The sequence below is a fragment of the Thrips palmi genome, unplaced genomic scaffold (assembly GCF_012932325.1).
Source record: "Thrips palmi isolate BJ-2018 unplaced genomic scaffold, TpBJ-2018v1 HiC_scaffold_12, whole genome shotgun sequence".
NCBI classification, from domain to species: Eukaryota; Metazoa; Arthropoda; class Insecta; order Thysanoptera; family Thripidae; genus Thrips; species Thrips palmi.
This window is the reverse complement of record NW_023144623.1, coordinates 12,440,617-12,462,007: the sequence shown is the minus strand read 5'-3', so window position 1 is coordinate 12,462,007 and position 21,391 is coordinate 12,440,617. Positions and strand designations below refer to the sequence as shown.

The following is a 21,391-nucleotide window of genomic DNA, read 5'->3' as shown; positions in this document are numbered from 1 at the left end:
CGAATTATTTTTTATCATCGCCGAGTCTAATGCCGCTGTTTTCAAAACGTCAGTCAGCCCGTCTTGCGATGTGTCTCTGCGACGCCCTCCCGAGGTCGCCGCCTGTCTGTCTGTCTGTCTGTCTGTCTGCCTGTCTGTCTGTCTGTCTGTCTGTCTGTCTGTCTGTCTGTCTGTCCGTCCGTCCGTCCGTCCTCGATAAACTGGCCGGTCACGCCCCGTGATTGGTGGATCCTGACCGCGGCGAATCCCCGGCCCTGCCCGCCTGAAAAGAAATCCCACCACGTCCATTCCGCGTGATACCGCCATAGACGGCTCGATGGCCACCTCTGTCTGGCGTCCTGCCTCTGTGTGTGTGTGTGTGCGTGCGTGCGTGTGTGTGTGTGTGTGTGTGTGTGTGTGTGTGTGTGTGTGTGTGTGTTCGGCAAGGTCAAGGTGTCGCTCCGCGGGGCTGCCTCTCTATCGAGGAGACGCAGCGACGCGGCAAATGCGACCTAGACGTGAACAAAAGGGAACGACGACGAGAGATTTGGATGGATGACTGTCGTTTTATTTATAGAGAGCCTCTCTCTCTCTCTCTCTCTCACTCTCTCTCTCTCTCTCTCTCTCTCTCTCTCTCTCTATCTCTCTCTCTCTCTGTCCCGCTCCAATTTTCCAATGAAGCGTAGTTTTCCTTCTCTCCGCGCACTGCAGGCAGAGTGCGCGGCTGTTCGCTGCCGGCTAGGCTTTGGAGCCGTTCAAGTCGATAGTCGCGCGGTAAGTTAAGGAAAGTAGTATCCCCCCCCCCCCCGGCCATCCCTGCTCTAACTGACCCATTTACGGGAATGCACTTGGCTGCACCGAGCCCAACAAAAGCAACACCGTCACTGAAAGTGCAAAGAAAGAAAGAGAGGTGTGCAGCGGGAAATGGAGGGGAGGGGGGGGGGGGTAGAAAATACGCAAATGCGGACGCCCGTTTAAACGGGATGCGGGACCGCCGAGGCACGTACAGTGGTGTGCAATTGGTAGAACGGCCGTAACGGTGTCCCCTCCACGACCCCGAGAGGAAACAGAGTGCCAAAATGCAGCCCTCTCAGCGGCAGCGTCGCTAGTCCGTGCCTAGTCTTAGCAGGCCTGGCTGCAAATGACACCGCCTTGAGCGTTACTGCGATGGCGGCCGAGCCTGGCCGAGCCTGGCAGAGGCTGGCCGGCGCTAAACATTTGTAAAAGTGGTTGCAAAACACTCTTGCACTTGCCGGGCACATTCCAGTGACAATGTCTGGGAGAAGGCCGCTGCCCGAGCGGGTTCCAGGCACTCTTTCAAATTAAAGGCCGCCTGCTTTTGCAACAGTGGCGGGTCGGAGGGGGTGGCGAGCGAGCGAGTAGCGATTGGAATGGTGTGGCGAGCAAGGGTCGGTTCGGGCGGCTCCGCGTCGTCAGCCAGGCCGAGGCCGCAGAGGCCACCCCGGCCAGCGAGGCAGCGCGAAGGGACGGCGGCGGCGGCCCTGCGGTCGGCACAGCTTTTGATCACTGACGGTGAAATGGGAAGCGAGTCATCCTAGCGCTGCCGCGCTGCCGCCCTGGCCCGCCTGATCCCACCCCGCTAGCCATATTCCATTTCGGAAAGGATCCCCCCGCCTCGCAGCTCGCAGCGGATGTCGGCTGCACTGTTAACGCCGCGCCCAGCTACACGCAGCAGCCCCCCGGTCGGTACAGTTACACACAAAAATGCCGGCCAAACTTTTTCTATTCAGGAAAGTTTGACAATTTTGCGCCGGCCCGGGCGGGCCCGGGGATAGCCGCGCCGTCCTCCGGGAGTGCTCCGAGGCCTCCAGATGAACCGACCACTGCCGCAGCGCCGCAGCGCCACAGCGCGCCAGCCGCGGTCCAGCACTCGCTCCACCGCACCGCAGGCCGTGGGGCAGGGCGGGGCCCTTGGCGGGGCCAGTGCGTCCGGCAGGGAGGGCCAGTCAGTCAGCTGTAGGGCCAGACGAAGGGCCAGAGGGCAAGCCGCACGGACTGCCGAAAGGTCAGTCAGGGAGCCAGTGGAAACAACCGAAGGGTCAGAAAGAGAGCCACTCATAGAGCCACTATGCATAGAAACAACCGGAGGTCTAGTCAGAGGGCTAGGGACTACGGAAGGGTCAGTAAGAGGGCTAGTCATGAGCAACCGAAGGGTCAGTCAGAGAGACAGTCGTAGGGACAACCGGAAGGCCAGTCAGAGGGCTAGCCGTTAGGGACCACCGAAGGGCCAGTCAGAGAGCCATCCGGAGGGCGAGCCCTAGGGCCAGCCGTGGGGCTAGCTCACTCACACCAACTCCGCACATGTAATCCCTGGCCGGCCTGGGCCGCTCAGACCCGCTGCGCTGGCATATGAGAAAGTACGACCCCAAGTAATTCCCGGATTGGAAAGTTGCTGCCACTACCCCCTCCCCTCCCACCCCCGCCTCGCTCGCCCCCACCACTCCTCGCCGCTTTTCACCCGCGCGCGTCCAGATCCCCGGCAACTTTTTTTTGACAACTTTTCCAGAACTACCTAATTTCTTGAGAATTTCATCGTTTTAAATTTTTCGTTTTTCGGACGCCTTTTGATGAATTTGTGTGCGCTGCGTAAGGGCGGGGTACTCCACCCCCTTCTTTTCCCCCGTGTCTTCACGTACGCCCCCTCCCCCTCCAAATTCCGGCGCGCTCAAGGCCCGGCCAGCCAGCCCGGCGCGTGGCGGCCGAGGCGCCGCCATTCGAGGCACGATTTTCCATGTAACTTGTGCTGCATACAAGCCGGCCATTAACGCCCGTCCTTATCGATTGTTCTTTGGATCCGTGAAGCTATTCGCCCCCCCCCCTCACTCGGGGCCCAGCGGGGTCCTAAGTCCGTTCTCTATAGTCGCCACGAACCACGGGCACGGCGGGCACGGCGCCGGGGCCTTCTTTATTCCGAGGAAACGTAACAAAAGGGCTTCACTCCCCGAGAGGCGAGGCCTGTCGAGGCCCATTGGACGCAGCGAGCCGCCGCCGTGCGGGAAATAGGGTACCCAGCAATGGCGATCTTAAATAAAAAATAAATAAAAGAAAATAAAATAGAGAAGGGTTTTAAGAGGGTCGCGCGCATTGGCCTTTTGAGGCACACGACGCTGGGCTCGTACTGAAAGTGCGAATGGACCTCTCGTCTCGGGACGCACAGTGGACTCTCGGAAAATGGAAAACCCGAAGGCATTTGCGAATGCGCCGGCCGATGGGGCGCTTGGTCCTATTCGACCATTGGTCGTATTGTCGCGGTCTCAAAGAATATCCAAGGCTTAACGTGAGAAACTCTACTATTCAGCCTTACAAATCACTTGGGTCCTCGAGAATGATTTTTTTTCGCCTTGATTTTGAGCATGAAATCTCATCTTGGTATTCGGTTTCACTCTATTTGCGAAAATGTAAGGTATAACTAGCGGGTTATGGAGGGGGGGGAGAGAGAGAGAGAGAGAGAGAGACAGACAGACAGAGAGAGAGAGAGAGAGAGAGAGAGAGAGAGAAACAGAGAGACAGAGAGAGAGAGGTGCACCTGCAGACCGCGTGCGGTCCACTGCGTGGTGGCGTCTCCATCCAGAAGTGTCACTCCGGGCGTTGCTCTTTTGTTCGCGAAACTCCCTGCCTTGCCGGGCGGCAAAATATTGTGCGACTCCGAAGAGAAAAAGAAAGAGAGAGAAAAGGGAGAGAGAAAGGAGCGCCAGGAGAGAGAAAGAGAGAGTTTCCGAACACAGCTTTAGGCTGTTTGCTCACCGCAGACGGCTTACTGGGGAGCTGCCCTGCTGCCCTGCTGCCCTGCCTGCTCACATCAAAGCCCTTTAGACGATCCTCTTTCAGCGCGGAGTTTACGATCACATTAAGACGGAATGTGACGTGGCCCTGTAGTACCAAATTTATGACGGTGGTTCTTTTTTATTTTATTCCACATCCGTGATCCGCTTTCTTCTTGTTCCAGCGAGGCGAGATTGCGCGGGCCGCGGCACCCGCGCCAAATTCGAGTCGGTCCCGGCGGCATGACAAATTCGGAATCGAGTCAGTGCATGGCGGGGCAGCATGCTCATTGCTCTGTCCCTCTCGCACTTATGGGCGTTGCGTGGGGCGTGAGACAGATAGAGAGAGAGAGAGAGAGAGAGAGAGAGAGAGAGAGAGAGAGAGAGAGAGAGAGAGAGAGAGAGAAGCAACGACTCTTCGCAATCGCTCGGCTGCTCGAGCCCTGCTGGGAGCGCGACGCCGCGCCGCGTCCCCGAACGCATTGGCAGTGTGCGGGAGGCACGCGCGGGGTCCCCGGGGCCGCTTTACAGCCACCGATACAGCACCTTGCCGGGGACAAGACCTTCCAGGACCTTCCAGGACCCTCCAGGACCCTTCAGGAGCTTCCAGGATCCGGGCAGGACGCGCCAATCCTAACGGTGTAGGGACATGCACGGAGTACGCGAACGAAAGGGATAGCGGAATTTTTCATACCGTCGGTCCCGAGGAAAGGGGGTTCTAGATGAGTAGCTCCCCCTCGCCTCGCAATGTTTCCGCTGAAAATAACTTTCCACGCCGCTAAGTTTTGAGGACGAGATAAAGCGGTTTTCGTGCCGGGGTGAAGGATCCTACCCAGTTTTCATTTCACCAGAAGAAATTAATTTTCGCGGATCATGCTCTGGGTCATGAGGCGGGCGTGCATGAGGTCTGCAGCCGCGCGCAGTCAACAGGTGTGCGGTGACCGAAGCTGATGCCATTTCAGCGCCGGAAAGTCCGTTTCCAGGAAAAGCGTCCGCTTGGCCGGGTTCAATCAGGCGATCGGGCCTTCTGTAAACATGGACTTTCTTTTGTGTGGCCGCAGCGGCGGGACCGGGTCGGGCACTTACCGTCGTGAGAGTCGTACATATAGATGATGTGCTTCCAGCCGTAGAACTTGACGACGTCGATGATGGCCTGGTGGTACTCGGGCCTCATGCTGATGGCGTAGTCCAGCGAGCCCGAGGACGGCGTCAGGACCTGAGCAGCCAGCCAATTCACTAAGCATACACCGCCAAAAGAGGTCCAGCGGCGTTTCGCAGGGAAATGCCGGGCAGTGCGGGAAAATGCCGCCACGCCGGATGTATTGGGCGCCTCGCAAGAAGAGCGGAATAATGGTGTGGCGCGCGACAGCCGAAATGAAGAGGACCAAATTTATAGAGGAAGCACAAAAAAAAGGCCTCGGCGGACTCAGCGCGCGTGTTTCGAGCAACCCGTGCCGATCCAGCTAGCGCTAGCGGGCGAGGGTGAGGTATTGGCGCCGTGATGGATGACCCCCTCCGACCGCATATAATCACTGCATTTGCTCCGCCATGAAAATTCAGCACAAATTTTATGGCCGGCGAGCCTTTGTCGCTCCATCGGGCGCCATCGGCCGGCCGCCACGGACATGACGACCTTCCATCATGCCCGCCAAATTGGCGGCCGAAACGGCGCCGAAAAAAGACGCGCCGCGTATCGCATGCACTTGGCGCTTGATTTACGCCCCGCCGTTAGCTGCACTGCCCGTCCATTTTATTTTTAAATCGTTTAATTTTTAAATTTTTTTTGCAAGGGAGTTGTTCTATTTCGACGAGTTTCATCAAAATTACCTTTTCCGGAAACCACGGCGTCACGAACGGCATCTGGAAGATGTTGGAGTACGAGTGCAGCGTGTCGAAGGAGTCCGGCGACACGGCGCCCAGCATGGCGAAGACCCCTCTCGAGAACTGGCTGCAGACTGCAATCAGAGGACAACGAAAAGCCAATTTTAGTTCCCCAGTCCAGCCAGATAGAGAAGGCGCACTGTCACTAGAGTACATTTTCTTCGGGGAATGACCAATGCTCAGTGAAAAGAGAGAAAAAAGTGCGTTGTTGAGCGACAATCGGAGAACATAGCTAGCTTAGAGTTTTGAAAAATCGGTTGCTTGCCGCCACCGTCGTCGCGTCGTCGGCGTGCTGCCGTTGTAGCCGAGCTTTCATTTGAGCTTTTAGCCGACATTCGGGATGAGCTTCCAGCCAAGCTTCCCCAGCTGAACTTCCAGCCGAACTTCTGAGCTTCCAGCACATCCAATTTACCAGTCGTTCCTCACGGCGGTAAGCTTCCGACGCGCTAGAGGGCGCTAGTGACGCAAGAACCTCGTTATTTTCGCGTTCTTTGATCTCCCGCGGCGTTTGTCTCATCTCCCCGAATTAGGGATGAAAATGCCCGGAAAGTTTCCGGAAACATTGGAAAAAAACACTGTTTTTTTCCGTTTTTTTCCCTGGCCTCGGAAAAATTGGAAAGATTCAGCCTGAAAAGTAGGCAAAAAGTCGGGCATTTCGCCTGAAAGTAGGCTAAAAGCATACCTTTATCCCTACGTGAACACGATTCTTAGTGCACTCATACTAATTTTACCCTGTTATGATTCCTTCTCGAGCGTTTTTTTGAGCTTGGTGTTGTGAATCTCGGGTTGTCATTGTAAGTGAAGTTGTAACAAAGCACAAAAGTAGTAGATTTCATGTTCATAGTGCTTAGAAACTAATTTTTCCTATTTTTCCTTTTTTTCCAAATTTTCTGGGTTTTTTTCCAACTTTTCCGGTTTTTTTCCGACCCTTTGAAAGTTTCCGGAAAATTTGCATCTCTACCCCGAATCTCATTTTCCCTACATCCTGGCGCACGGCCTAGCCTCGGTCTAGCCGCGGCCTGCCCAGGGCCACGGCCGCGAGGTGGTGCGCGAGACACTCACTAGTGGGGAGGCCAGAGTCAGCACCACGCGGAAACTATCTGCCCTCGACGAACGGGCCGCTCGCCCTCAAACAACCCCTGCACTTTCCAATACCCGCACACTTTCAAATACCCCGCACACCTTGAAACACCCCGCACACTATCAAACACCCCACACACTTTTAAACACCCCACACACTTTTAAACACCCCGCACACTTTCAAACACCCCGCACGCAATAAGTCGCGGTGACCGTCCATCCGGCCGCACCGCGCCTCGACTTAATGAATTCATCTCGAAGGCGGACGCACCTCCTTTAATTCGCACCGTGAGGCCGCCCCCTCCCCGAACAGCATAAAGAGGGCAGAGAGGGAAAAATGTCTCGAGGTGGCGCCCTGGCCCGGCGTGCCCGGGCGTGCCTCGGCGTGCCGGGGCGCCCTTCAAAGTAAGAGAGGTAAACTGGGCCACTTGTCAACAGCGGCTGTAATGAACGGCCTTGCGACGCAGCGCCGCATTTATTATTTGGAGGAGCTTAATTCTGCACAAGGCGCGATTAACCTGCGGAGAGGGCGACTGTCTTCCCGATGCGCAGCCGAGTCGCCGGGATAGAATTGCTGCAGATACCATTCAGAATCGACAAGTCACGCTTTCGGCTTGAAAACTTCAAGTATGATTTTCTCCAAGATTAATCCAGGAACAAAATTTTTTAGGACATCTATTGCTCAGAAAGCTTCAAAGAGCTCATAAAAAAGTTTCAGCAATTTCTCATGATAATGCTCTTAACGCCAATGCTACTTTAAGTGGAGCATGCATGTGTATTTTTACTTAATTTCTGTCATGGAACATTTTGGTTACGTATTTCGTGCAGCGTTTCCTGTCATCCAAATTTGGACGACGAATGAAGCACTGTTCAAAATTGGGTGTTTCCTGACCCAAAATTTGTTGATTACCATCAGAAGCGGTAGATGGACCTAATTGCAAAAGGCTGTAGACTGAAAGGCCCTCCTTGAGATGAGACACCGTGTGGGTCAAGCGACAGAGGGAACGTCTTGAAATGCCCGGGCTGGCAAGGCAGTGGCAGGGCCCCTGTACAGTCCGCTGCAAAAGTGCCGTTCGGAGGCCATCCCTGAATAAGGCAGCTGACCGGCTGGGCTCGGACTCCAGGCACTGACTGGCCGGCGGAGTGGAACACCGTGCAACAGCGGCCTTTCCGCGATACAAGAGGACCTTCATGAAAAATTCGCGTCCCCTCGGGCGGCCTGCGCTGCCGCGCGTTCCCCGATGACCGCTCCATTGCGCGTCCCAGCGTCCCGGCGTCCCGCGGGCCAAGTTTGTGACTTTCACTCAGGCAGGTGCCAAGGACTGCTGGCCGGTGCCGGCTGAGGCCGCTCTGGGGAGCCCCGTGCGAAAAGAGCGAGAACTTATCACCGCCTCCTCCGCGCGATCGGTATACTCAGGCCCTCACATTGCGGCGATATTAAATCACAGAGAGCTGCCGCAGCGGGAGGGGCTACACGCGAAATTAAAGCAAAATACGAGGGAAGAAATTTGGACGTCACAGATGGCGGCACGTTTCCTGCAAGACGGACCGCCGAGTCCGAAACGAGCTAATGGAGGCGCAGCAGGGCAGAGCCGGGCAGAGCCGGGCTGTCGGCAGGATGGCGGGACATGAATGAAACGCTAATTGACTTTAAGGTTTAGTCCGGCTGCAGTTGCACGGCGCGGGATGGACAAAGACTCGCAGCAGCACGGATTAATTTTCTCATTTAATGGAAACGGAAAGAAAGAGAATGATAAGAAGACGCTGAGGGCCGCTTATATATCTTTGCTGGGGAATAAGGGACAGTTTCAATCCACGGACTGCGACAGAATGGGAACAAAAAAAGGTGGGAAAGTTGGAAACTTTACCTGAAAGTGGCACTAAGAATGAGACATTAAATTAACGCAGTCACGGCGTTACGTAACTCGCAAGGCGCAGAGGTAGGATTTTTTTCATCGCTCTCAGTCCCCTTCCGAGTACACATGCCAGGGAAAAGGGGAAAAGTGTCTTGAGGCTACAGGCCGCTTTGTTTCACCCTTTGAAAGGTTTCGCTCCCTTTGCGCATTTTCCTCTTTAATATCCGGCTGAATCAAGATACCATCATATCGCTTACATTATGAAAAAAATCCTCTGTGCAAGCAGAGTGCTGCGCCTGGGCGCGGAGCTTCGCGAGGCACACAGCCAGAAAAGGGAGTTTAATTTATCTCGGTCGTCAAGTTGCTGTTGACCGAGGGCCTTAACGCTGCACGGCTGTTGTCCATCAAAAATCACTTTCTCGTTCCCGGCCGGGCCCCACGCACTACCATTCCACGCACGTCCGGGCTAAGCGCTCGGCCCGGAGCCCATATTGCCGCTGCTTATCCAAGCACGCCAGCTACAAGCAGGAGGCCGGGCTTGGAGGCGCCGTCGCTCGCCAAGGAGGGCAAACCGACATTTTGCAGTCCGTGTCGAAGTAAGTTTGAGGAGGGTGCGAGGAGTAGCTCCCCTTGTTTGCAATTAATATTTTCAGACGTCCTTGACTTCAATTACAAGATATACGCTCAGGTATTTCGTTCAGTTTCCTACGACAACACAAAGTTATAAAATGGAACAATTTCAAAAAGAATAGAACACGTCGCTCAGACGTCTTCGTTTGCTGTCCCGGCCTGACCCGGGAGGAGTTTGTTCGGGATCGCTCACTGTTTGCCAGCAACTTTAGTGTGTAAGTGTGCTTGCTAGTGTGTGTACGGGAGCGACCGGACGGGCCCCGGCAGCAATGACCAGAGCAGGCGGGTGTGTGTTGTGCATGTGTGTGTTTGTCCGGCCGTGTGTGCGTTGGTACATAGCCTACGGCGCGGCGCAGGTGAGAAGCCACAGGGAGACATTCCGAACCACATTCCCCGTCACAATGGGTATCACGCCAGATGCCCTGCACAAGCTCCATGTCCTTGTCGACTGCTGTAGGTACCCGGTGCTGCCATCACCATAAACAAAGTGTCGGTACCGGACATACACGGTTAGACTTGGTCCTGAAAGATTCAGGACCGTAACGCGTCCCTGAGGTAGCCGGACACCCGTTTCCAGGACGGGAGTGGCGAAATTCAACCAGTTTGCCGTTTCGTCCTGGAAACGGGTGTCATTGGCGACGTTTGTCACCCGTTTCCAGGACGGTTCGGAATGTTTGGGGCTCTCGGTCCTGGAAACGAGTCTCGGCGGGCCCAAGACGCCGAAGTAAGACCAGTTCGCACCTGGTAGCTTGCACACTGAACTACATTGTACCGCTGGGCAATGATGCGCCATTCCCGCAGTGCGTTTCATGGAAAAAATCGGCAGCAAAAAGTGGCAATACGAAAGTCTCAAGGAGACCCGCCGATCAGCTTCGGTGTTCTTATGGGAACCGGGCCTTCATCCGACGCATCCCTGCCGCGCAATTCGACAGATTAGTGGAGTTCGTATTGGGCTGGCCCACCCGAAGTGCGCGCGGTTTCTGTGGTACAGTGAGAGTCCAGATTCAGAGGCCTTACCTCAGAGGGGTCACATTGGGTATTTGAACCCGCGACCCCGAGTGCCGAGTCTAGTCAACTCCTCTACCCTGACCGCTCAGCCACCGAACCAGCTTGTCGGCGGCGATGTCGCAACTCCTCTTGAGCTGCCGTTCGAGAAATCTGGTCCCGAAAAAAGGGTACCTGGAGCGGTCTCGAACCCGGGACCTGCCGCTTCCCACATCATGCTCTTAACCACTGAGCCACCGGGACGCCATGGCCCCCGCCCTGCCTGCGCAGGTACCCAATCTTCTGTGGATATACCTCCCCAAGCAATTGGTCGCCGAAAAAATTGTGTATACTACCGGTCCCGAACCCGGGACCTCCCGCTTACCGCGACATGCTCTTAACCACTGAGCCACCGGGACGCCATGGCACCCGCCCTGCCTGCGCAGGTACCCAATCTTCTGTGGATATACCTCCCCAAGCAATTGGTCGCCGAAAAAATTGTGTATACTACCGGTCCCGAACCCGGGACCTCCCGCTTACCGCGACATGCTCTTAACCACTGAGCCACCGGGACGCCATGGCACCCGCCCTGCCTGCGCAGGTACCCAATCTTCTCTGGATATACCCCCCAAGCAATTGGTCGCCGAAAAAATTGTGTATACTACCGGTCCCGAACCCGGGACCTGCCGCTTCCCACATCATGCTCTTTACCACTGAGCTACCGGAGGACCATGGTGCTCGCTCTGCCAGCGCTGGTACTCAATCCTCTCCGGATAGACCTCCTCAAGAAGTTTGTTGCCGTTGCCGAAAAATTTGCTCATGGCACTAGTCTCGAACCCGAGACCTGCCAGTCAGGAACGCAGCGTTCTAACCACTGCGCCACCAGTTTGCTATGGGCGCCGCTCTCCTAGCGCCAAACTTGAATAGCCACCAATCTTGCTTGATGCTGGACAAATTATAAGTTCGGCGCTAGGAGAGCGGCGCCCATAGCAAACTGGTGGCGCAGTGGTTAGAACGCTGCGTTCCTGACTGGCAGGTCTCGGGTTCGAGACTAGTGCCATGAGCAAATTTTTCGGCAACGGCAACAAACTTCTTGAGGAGGTCTATCCGGAGAGGATTGAGTACCAGCGCTGGCAGAGCAAGCACCATGGTCCTCCGGTAGCTCAGTGGTAAAGAGCATGATGTGGGAAGCGGCAGGTCCCGGGTTCGGGACCGGTAGTATACACAATTTTTTCGGCGACCAATTGCTTGGGGGGGTATATCCAGAGAAGATTGGGTACCTGCGCAGGCAGGGCGGGTGCCATGGCGTCCCGGTGGCTCAGTGGTTAAGAGCATGTCGCGGTAAGCGGGAGGTCCCGGGTTCGGGACCGGTAGTATACACAATTTTTTCGGCGACCAATTGCTTGGGGAGGTATATCCACAGAAGATTGGGTACCTGCGCAGGCAGGGCGGGTGCCATGGCGTCCCGGTGGCTCAGTGGTTAAGAGCATGTCGCGGTAAGCGGGAGGTCCCGGGTTCGGGACCGGTAGTATACACAATTTTTTCGGCGACCAATTGCTTGGGGAGGTATATCCACAGAAGATTGGGTACCTGCGCAGGCAGGGCGGGGGCCATGGCGTCCCGGTGGCTCAGTGGTTAAGAGCATGATGTGGGAAGCGGCAGGTCCCGGGTTCGAGACCGCTCCAGGTACCCTTTTTTCGGGACCAGATTTCTCGAACGGCAGCTCAAGAGGAGTTGCGACATCGCCGCCGACAAGCTGGTTCGGTGGCTGAGCGGTCAGGGTAGAGGAGTTGACTAGACTCGGCACTCGGGGTCGCGGGTTCAAATACCCAATGTGACCCCTCTGAGGTAAGGCCTCTGAATCTGGACTCTCACTGTACCACAGAAACCGCGCGCACTTCGGGTGGGCCAGCCCAATACGAACTCCACTAATCTGTCGAATTGCGCGGCAGGGATGCGTCGGATGAAGGCCCGGTTCCCATAAGAACACCGAAGCTGATCGGCGGGTCTCCTTGAGACTTTCGTATTGCCACTTTTTGCTGCCGATTTTTTCCATGAAACGCACTGCGGGAATGGCGCATCATTGCCCAGCGGTACAATGTAGTTCAGTGTGCAAGCTACCAGGTGCGAACTGGTCTTACTTCGGCGTCTTGGGCCCGCCGAGACTCGTTTCCAGGACCGAGAGCCCCAAACATTCCGAACCGTCCTGGAAACGGGTGACAAACGTCGCCAATGACACCCGTTTCCAGGACGAAACGGCAAACTGGTTGAATTTCGCCACTCCCGTCCTGGAAACGGGTGTCCGGCTACCTCAGGGACGCGTTACGGCCCTGAATCTTTCAGGACCAAGTCTAACCGTGTACCTCCCCCGAAAGCAAGGACGACATGACTGCAGTCCTCTACAGTGGACGACACTCATCACCCTCGCGTGGGGAGAGAGAAAGACAGCTGGACAAGGACGGCTAGCGGTACATGTTTGGCCGTCCGCTCGATGGATTACGCCCTGTTAGCCGTCGGCCCGCCCGGCCAATCTTGCCGTGCTTTGGCGTGCGTTGCCGCTCGGGGCGCCCGTGTAACAAGGGCTCAATATACATCAAACAAGGTGGGACACCTCTGATACGATACTGTCGCAAGCTTAGGGCGTAGCAGCACGTAGCCGACGTCAAAGTATCACCCGCCCCCGAAATAGAAGCACTTCACGGAGACTGAAAACGAAAGCATGGCCCGGTATTCGAACCCACGACCTCCGCGTGGGAGCCATCCAAGCCCAGGAATGCCCTGCCACTGTTCGAAGGGAGCCCGAGCCCCCCACCTCCGAAGGGAAGACGTCGATTTCCAACTTTTTCCCTTCCGGCTCCGCACTGCTCCGCAAGGGACAGATCCCAAGCCAGCAGGTGTAGTGGCTGGTGCGGCAATTGTAGCGGCCTGGCCCCGGGCCCGCCCCGGTCCGGCCCGGCATCGCTGTGTTGCTGGTGGCTGCGCGGCAGCGCGATAGCACCGACTCCGTTTCCACCCGATCGCCTCCACGGCATTTCCAGGCGTTTCGCGGATTGCTCCTCGCCGCGCCACGCCACGCCGCGCCACGCCGCGCCACACCGCACCACGCCGCGCGCAGCGAAAGGATAGGGTCCACTTCGGCGGTGCCAACCCTCTTCTCTTTCAGTGTCACGAGCAGTGTGTTGCCAGCCCAAGGGATATTTCCCGCCACCGTGGGGTATTTTGGGCGGCCGAGTTCGCTCGACAAAAACAATACGGAGGAATGCGGAGTGTGGCCGTGAACTATCACTGGCAAGAAAAAGTGCGTAGCGCGTAGATGTTCCTTAGGTAGCCAAACTGGAGTCCAGCTGTGAAGTATCACCGCGTTTGATACTTTCATAGTACTCAGAAAGTACCTCAGCACGCGTGGAAAAGTTCTCCCGGTTGACTGAAGCAGTGCAGAGGCCAAGTCAGTTTGGTAATTGCCTCCCACTGTGTGCACTGCGGCCACCGCACTGGAGTGTCCAGACTTGTCCAGGACTCCAGGCCAGCCCTCCAATTAGTGTCGCGTCCGGCGCTCAATAACGCGTCTCTGCGACAGATTCCAGCCGGAGGCCCGGAGGCCCGCAGCCCCGAAGGGGCGGACCGACCCAGGCTGCTGGAATCTCCAGCCAGCAGGACACGTCGCTGTGTGATCACAAGTGAGGCCGGCAAGCCAGGCCGGCGGGTCAAAGGTCCAACCCATGCGGACACGATTGCCCCATTGCAGGCGAAGGCCCACAGCGCGGCGCACTGGCAAAAATAATAAATCCAGGATCCCGTTTTTCAAGATTTTCTTCAACAGTGCGTTGGGTGATAAATTTGCTAGAGTGAAAGGTGAGTAAATCATATGCAAAACGTAATAGTCGATAATCTGGATGGATTTTTTTTGTGGTGCACCGGAAGCTTGCAGCTTGCTCGCAGCTTGCTCGCAGCTGCTTGCAGCGTCGGAAGGAACGCAGGGTGGATGCCAAGTCGGCGAGCCAAGGCGGGCGATGAGCTCCAGCGCCACTGGGACACTGCGGCCCGCTACGCCCCGCGAGCCAAGGAAGGGAAGCACGGCGAGGCGCGACCGAAATCCCGGCTCCCGGCGCCAGCCGAGCGCGCAGTTTCTCATACCGCCGAAAAGCGTACCTGGAGCGAGCCATTCCGATCGTCAGCATGAAAGAGTGGGCCATAAAAGTAGTGCGCGGGAAACGAGGAAGATTTCAGCACACCACTTTTGAACTTGGCAGCAGAGCTCTGGCTCTCGCTGAGCGGGCTCTTATACCTCTCGGAGTGCATCGGGACGGTACAGTCGGCGGAGCGAGTGCTGCAGCATCTGCATGCCTCGACCTACTCTCTTCCGCGGGACGCGACCCCCCGCCTCCCCGCTGAGGTCTGATCTCGGTTTGGCAATATTGGTTGGCATCCCTGTCGCCCCCTTCCCCTCCCGGCCTTCATCCTGTCCGGCTTGGCCGGGCCGGGGCCAGGGCCAGGCTTGGCTCCCAAAGCCACGCCATTCTTTCAATTTCCCCCCTCGTTCCGCTACACGGCTGCAGTCCGGCCTGGCAGCTGCCCGCCCAGCAAAATACCTGAAAACGCTGTTGGGAAATCCGCCTGCCGGGTCTCCTCTCGTCCGGGAGCAAGCGAGATGTAGGTCGGTGGGACAGGCATTCACGTCGCACTGGATCAGTAGGTAAACTACGACGTCTAAAGACATCCATTTCACGACAAAATTATATCTCCTGGGGTTCCTAGGAATATCCGTCAATTCCTGAGAAAGTCTCCTCGGATTCTCAGGGAGCTCAGTCAGTTCCCAAGAGATGATTTTATCGTGTTCTTTTTTCCAGAGGTACAATAGAATGTCTGCTTGCATAGCAGAAGGTATTTAAAAAATCACAACACTCGTAAAGGACGACGGACATGTGCCACCTGACGGATGTTTAACTGGCACCTGCCATCATGTTACCGTGCATAAACACCAGGGAACACAAAAAGTCAGCCTCCGCGAGAGAGACACACACACACACAGCTAGAGAGACAGCGAGGGAATGTTTGGCAAGCCACGCCAAGGGCATAAAAGTGTCAGCAGCTTGCCGAGAGGAACGGCGGTGCATATAGAAGCATGTGCCGCATGGATGCCGGGGACGCACCGCAGTTGTAGTAACCATTCCAAACTAACACACACACACATACACACACACACACACACACACACACACAGAGCACAGCACAGACCACCGACACCACACACACAGCAGCCTCGGCCCTGCAATAACATAAACGGCACATACTTTTACGATACTAGACAATTGTGGACACGGGGGAAGGGACTCACTTTCCGCGCGCGTCGCCATAAAAAGAAATCATTTTGGCGGCACCAGACGCTCTCCGTCTCCGTCCGTCTCGGCGCGCTGGTTTATCGTTTCACGCTGGGCAGCAGCAGGCGAAGCAGGCGGCATCAAAAGTGCCTGCAAATTTTTATTTATTCCCTCGCCCGGCCGAGTCGCGTCAAAACAAAACGCGAAAGGCAGTGCAGTAAAAAGGGCGTGTCGTTCGGGCCGACCCGAAGCCGGCCGGAGACACCCGAACGCAGGCAGGAGGCTGCCGCGCCGCCGGCTGGCATTTATGTTCGCACAACCCAGTGGACTCCCCCCCCCCACCTCACCGAGGAAGGAAGGGGCGGTTTTTCCTTTGAGGGCGGGGCGAGGTTCGCCGCGCCAGATAAGGGAGAGGTTGTTGTTTTCAGACAAGAATGACAAACGCGCCACGCCGCCGCCTTTGACGACGTGGACGAGAATAAGCGAGGTGGACAGGCAGCTGTGCGCTGTGCTGACGTCGCCGGGGCCCCTCGACACCTAGCTTGTAAGCCAGAAGACCGGCGCAGGCGGTGAAGATCCCGGACTGGTTTTCAGCTCCAGAGTCGCTAAATGGGACTCGAAGTGAACGATTGACCCCACCAATGGATTGCTCTCCGAACGAAGGAATCCATTGGTGGGGTCACACGTTGGGTTCGAGTCCTACTTGGCGACTGAGGAGCTCAAAACGAGCCTAGAGTTTCGGCCGCTTGCACCTGTCTTCTAGCCCACTGTCCCTCTCCGAGACCTGGCCATGGAGCCCAGTCCGAGCCAGCCGCTTGGCCAGGCAGGTTCCTCCACGCAAACAGCTCGAGACTCTCGATATAATGATCGACGCCTCGATATAGCTCTCGCTTTGAGAAATCGGACACCGAGAGCCCCGCTGCCCTTTTGCCTTCTTTTCTCCCTGTCTTTACGGTTTTGGCCTACACCTGCTTCTGGCAGGGAGTTGGGTGTCAAAGCGCTTCGGCCTCGCCTTTGTCCCCGGCCGCTTTGCTCACAATACCTTGGCACCGTGTTTGTAAACAGAAGCGCGCGCCCTCAAAATTCCGAGTGGCACTCTCCCAAATTTCGGGGCGTCAGCGTCGCATCCATGCACCTGCCCCTCACGTCACTCTGAAAAGAAAAGCCACAGCAATGCGAAGAAAGTAGGATAAATTGTGATTGAAGTCTTTCAATTTGTAGCTGAGAGAATGGGGGAGGTAATCAGCTTTGTTTGATTTTTTTGGATTGATGAGTTTCTTTAAAGTTTACCGAAGTTCAAACATGCTTGCCGGAAGTATTCCCCCCTGTGATGCCACTCCAGTAGTTTCTACTCCACGGCTCGCGAGGCTCGCACATCAAATTTGGCCGGACTTTGATGCGCGGCGGCAGCGCGTCCCAACTCAGTAAAACAGACCGATCGCCGCGGAAAATTGGCGGACCAATTCGCGAATTTTCCGGCCGGCCGCGTGGCGCGCCGACCTTTAGCCGAGCGGATAATGGGGCAGTCCACCGTCTCATTTGTCCAGGGAGTGTCCTTTATCGGAAAACACATTCTTCTCTTCCACTTTCGCCGGGGGACGTGGCCCAGCCAGCCTCCCAGTCTCGCCTACCTCGCCGAATATTGACGTTGTCGAGCCGACTCGGGCGCGGAATTTTGATTCCACCTCCGTGGATCAGTGTGCGGGGCCGGGGCTCAAGGCCAGTCGTAACTCGGCCATAAAACAGCCCAACCGCCCTGACCGGTGGCCGCGCACTGCGCAAGGTCGAACGGCGGCAACAGTGGCCCACACACGGGCATGCTTCGTGAACTCAGGTAGCTAGAAACAAGATTCCGATCCCACAAAGTCGGTTTTCCTCTGAGGCCTAAATTTTTCTGAAGTACGGCCGATTAAGATTTTTCGTTTTCGTTATTGCCGTTCGCTTTTCGCGAGTGTCTCTTACGAAGACCCCTGGCACACTGCACTTTCGGAAGTCGTTCCGGCGACCACTCCGGCCGATGCTCTAGCCGCGCATACTGGCGCCACTTTTATGGCCGTGTCAGGCGCGTTGGCTGCTGTCGGCGCGTACAGGTGTTTTGTGCCGAATTGGGGCGGAAGCGGGAAGGGAAGGGGGTTTCAATTACGAGACTCAAACGTGCATGGGGGTCCGACACCTGCTCACACTTCGGCAGCGGACTGATTCCGAGCGTCGTGCCCGTCGCTCTGTCTCTCTCGCGCACTCGTGGGGCGTCCTGTACAGGTGCGAGAGAGAGAAGGATGACGAAAACGACTCTCGGAAGCAGTCTGTAGCGGGGCGCCGATAGAAAGCTTCCAGCCTCGCAAACGACCCACCGCCGTCAACAGCAGGCTGCTTCGGAGGTCCCTGGAGAAAGAGAGAGAGAGAGAGAGGGAGAGAGAGAGGAGGAGAGAGAGAGAGAGAGAGAGAGAGAGAGAGAGAGAGAGAGAGAGAGAGAGAGAGAGAGAGAGAGAGAGAGAGAGAGAGAGAGAGAGATCGGAATATCACTCTGCAGGGAGGACGCGCCAAGGCGCTGCGAAATTAGCTCTCGAAGCAGTTGATCCGATCCCCGTCCCGGCCGTCCCGGCCGTCCACGCCGTCCCGACGGAGGGCGCCCCGGGGCCGCCGTTCGAACGGGTAGCTTAATGTGCAGTAATTAGAACAGGCTGCCAATCTGCGCATCACCCCCTTAATGAAATGTTTTCGCTCGGGCGGGGCGGCAAAGCCAAAGGCAGCCCCGATATGTAGGTCAGGCCGTCGCCCCAGCCATCGTTTGCCGTTGGCCAAACAAAAATCTGGAAGGCGCTGGCCGGCCAGCCTGTCGCCCGGGCCATTCACGGACAGATCCATCTTGGCGACGGCCATTGGCCGCCAGTAGGCTCAGCGGGTTCTCCGTCTCTCTCGCACCCGTCCGGGTCACCCGGTGAGAGCGAGAGAGACGGAGCGACGCGGGACCTCCCAGCGGAAGTGACCTTCGGCGCAGCGGTCCTTACTTCTGCGCCATTTAGTGCCGGAGCCGCTCTTATTCACGCCCCGCGACACGTGTTGCGTGCAAACAAACCAAACAAAACAAACGAAAACACTGGCCGACTCCACCGTCTATCAGGTGGCGCGGAGCTTGCCTTAAATTTAAGTCCCCCCCACATCAAAACAAACAAAAAGGCGGGCAGGAGAGTCGGGGGTTCCAAACGGAAACAGGCTTCAATGCACAGCGACGGACGAGTGAGTGCCTCTCTCCCGCGCGCGTGTGCACACTGCAGCACGCGGTTCTGCAAGCTCTCCGGGGGAGGGGGGAGGGGGGAGTCCGCAAACGGGGACACTTAGCAGTGCACGCGGCCAAGCCCAATGTGGCACGCCCGGCCCGGGCCTGTTTGACTTCACCCGGCCATCCAGCGCCACACACACACACAACACACACACACACACACACAACACACACACACACACACACACACACACACACACACACACACAGAGGCCAACTTTTCTCCTCCGAGATGGTTTCCCTTCCGGTCCGTACACGACGGCCGGCCCCTTGTCGGCGCGTCAAGCACACTGCGGAGACGGCAGGATATGAAGCGTCGTCGTCCTCCGCGCTAAAATATGCCATTTTAATAAGGGGCGCCCAATTATTATTGCGTCACTCGGCTGCCTTATTGCTGCGAGGAGGGCCCGGCCACGCCACTGCCACGCCACTGCCACGCCACTGCCACGCCACTGCCACGCCACTGCCACGGCCCGCCAGGCCGCGTCCGAAAGGCGGCGCCCCACAGTGGGCCAGAAGACCGGTATGGAGGCGGCCAAAACTCTAGACGTGTATTGAGCTCCAGAGTCACAAACCTAGCTTGTGACCCCACCAATGGATTCCTCGTTCCAAGAGCAATCCATTGTGGGGCCACACGTTCGATTCAAGTCCAATTGAGCGACTCTGAAGCTCAAAACGCGTCCAAAATTTTGGCCGCATCCACCGGTCTTCTGGCCCACTGTGCGCCCTCGTCGCTGTCTGTCTCTCTCTTGCACCCCCAAGGCACAGCCTGTGAGTGCGAGAGGGACAGCATACCGTTCCGGCTGCTGCAGGGCCACGCGTTCTTTGTCGCTCTCTGCGAAATGAGTCCTGGCGGCCGGGCGGCCCGCCACACTGGACAGGCTGCGAGGCGCTGCGAGGTCCACGCACCCGGCCGGGCGGAGGGGCGGGCAGACCGCAGGCAGGCGGACCGAGGGGTGCGGAATTTAGAATTTAGAATTGAAGAGACATTATAAAGTCAATGGAAAAACGGTCCCGGGTGCGGCGAGGCTCGAGAGTTTCGTTGCCACAGGCGGCGCGGAGGGGGGAGGAATCGGAGAGATTTTGGGGGTGGGGGGCGGCAAGGTGGGCGAGGTGGCCGAAGCAGCCAGCGAAGAAAGTGAGAAATGGCCACGGGCAACTTGTCATCATAAGCGTCAGAACCACAGGAAGAACGCCGCGACAGAAGGAGTGAGAGGTGCGTGCCGTGCGAAAACGAGAGCGAGAGAGAAAGAAGAGAGACAATAATGGAGAGGGCCGGGAGAGCGTTCGTTGCCAGTGTCGAGACGATCAAAGAGAAGCCGGAGCTCCTGTTTCGGGGAAATGGCCTCACAAACTATGTTCCGATGGCTGCATTGTATCAGAACCGCTTTAGCCAAGCCGACCAACACGCGACTGCGAATGGAAATTGGCTTTTCCTAACAGCTTGGATAGAAACGATCACGTGTCCGATAATTAAAAGTTCGCACTTGAAATGCCTGCAATTCTTTGTTGCTCGATGTGACATGCTTAAAATTTTGATCCCTTTATGAACTCGGAGGTTCATAACCCTCTTCCCCGCAACGGCAAAATGCCCCGGGATCTTTTTTTATTTCCATTCGCACGGAATGCAGAAAGCATCAATTCGGACTAGTCCGGCCGCGTGTTCTAGTTGGCACGCCACTGCCAACCGGCCAGCCGCTCGGCTGGCCTCTCGGCCGCGCACTGGCTGGCTACTGGCTACCCGGTCAAACTTCTCTGCCAAATCGAGACCTACTCAGACCGTCCATCCCCATTCATCACGTTTTATGTGATTTCTGGCCCTCGTGCCGGCGCCCCACTTGCTCGCCGCTTTGGGGGCCCTTCACACCTCGGCGGACGATTCCAAAAGACCATAAAAAAAAAAAATAAACACATCGAAGTTTTACAAGGGGCCATTGTGAAAAAAAATGTTACCCGGGAAAAACTACAAGGCTACTTTGTGCCTATATAAAAGGAAAGAAGAAGGCTGGTGGCATGCTGGCATGTAGCAGCCGTGCGTAACGCAGCACCTGCATGCGTACATGCTTGCGTCACAGTGTGCGTTTTCAGGATCAACACACACACGCACACACACAGAAGCGCACTCGTCCAGCCCGATAACGAAATTAGCCCAGCAAAGAGCAGCGCGGGCGTTTTTTCATCCTCCCGCGGCGCATTGTAGGGGATTTAGCACCGCGCCATTGCACTGTCTATTGTGGGCAATCAATGCGTTGCAGATAGCGAGGGGCGCACACTGGATAGAGGGAGAGAGAGAGGGGGGGGGAGGACATCAGGACAGATTAGAACGAAAGTGCGTTAGGCCTTCGGCATGGGAAACACTGCGCGTGGCATTCCATGATTGTGGGTTAGGTTGTATTTTGGCTTGCTTTTGGGGGCGTGGTGGGTGGTGCCCCCTGGACCGCCCTTCCCAGCCACGGGTACTCACCACGTAGGCACTTTGGCAGCGGCCTGTCAAAGTGGGTCAAAGCTTGACAGATGTGCCGTCCGTTCGTCCGGCTCGGCTTGCCGGTATCGCCGGGCTGACCCGATCCACCCGCGCACGAAAGCGGGTCACAAAATTGC

General features: G+C 56.7%; 1 protein-coding gene across 2 annotated transcripts in view; it reads right to left on the bottom strand.

The window, feature by feature from the left end:
* Positions 1-21,391, bottom strand: part of LOC117640223 (glutamate receptor 1) — a 239,956-nt gene that overhangs the window by 35,288 nt on the left and 183,277 nt on the right. For both annotated transcript variants that reach the window (XM_034376550.1, XM_034376552.1), the window contains exons 3-4: positions 5,589-5,716; positions 4,848-4,977 (exon numbers count right to left, since the gene is read on the bottom strand). In XM_034376550.1, coding sequence (XP_034232441.1) covers positions 4,848-4,977; positions 5,589-5,716 — 258 coding nt within the window. The remainder of the gene's footprint in view (positions 1-4,847; positions 4,978-5,588; positions 5,717-21,391) is intronic.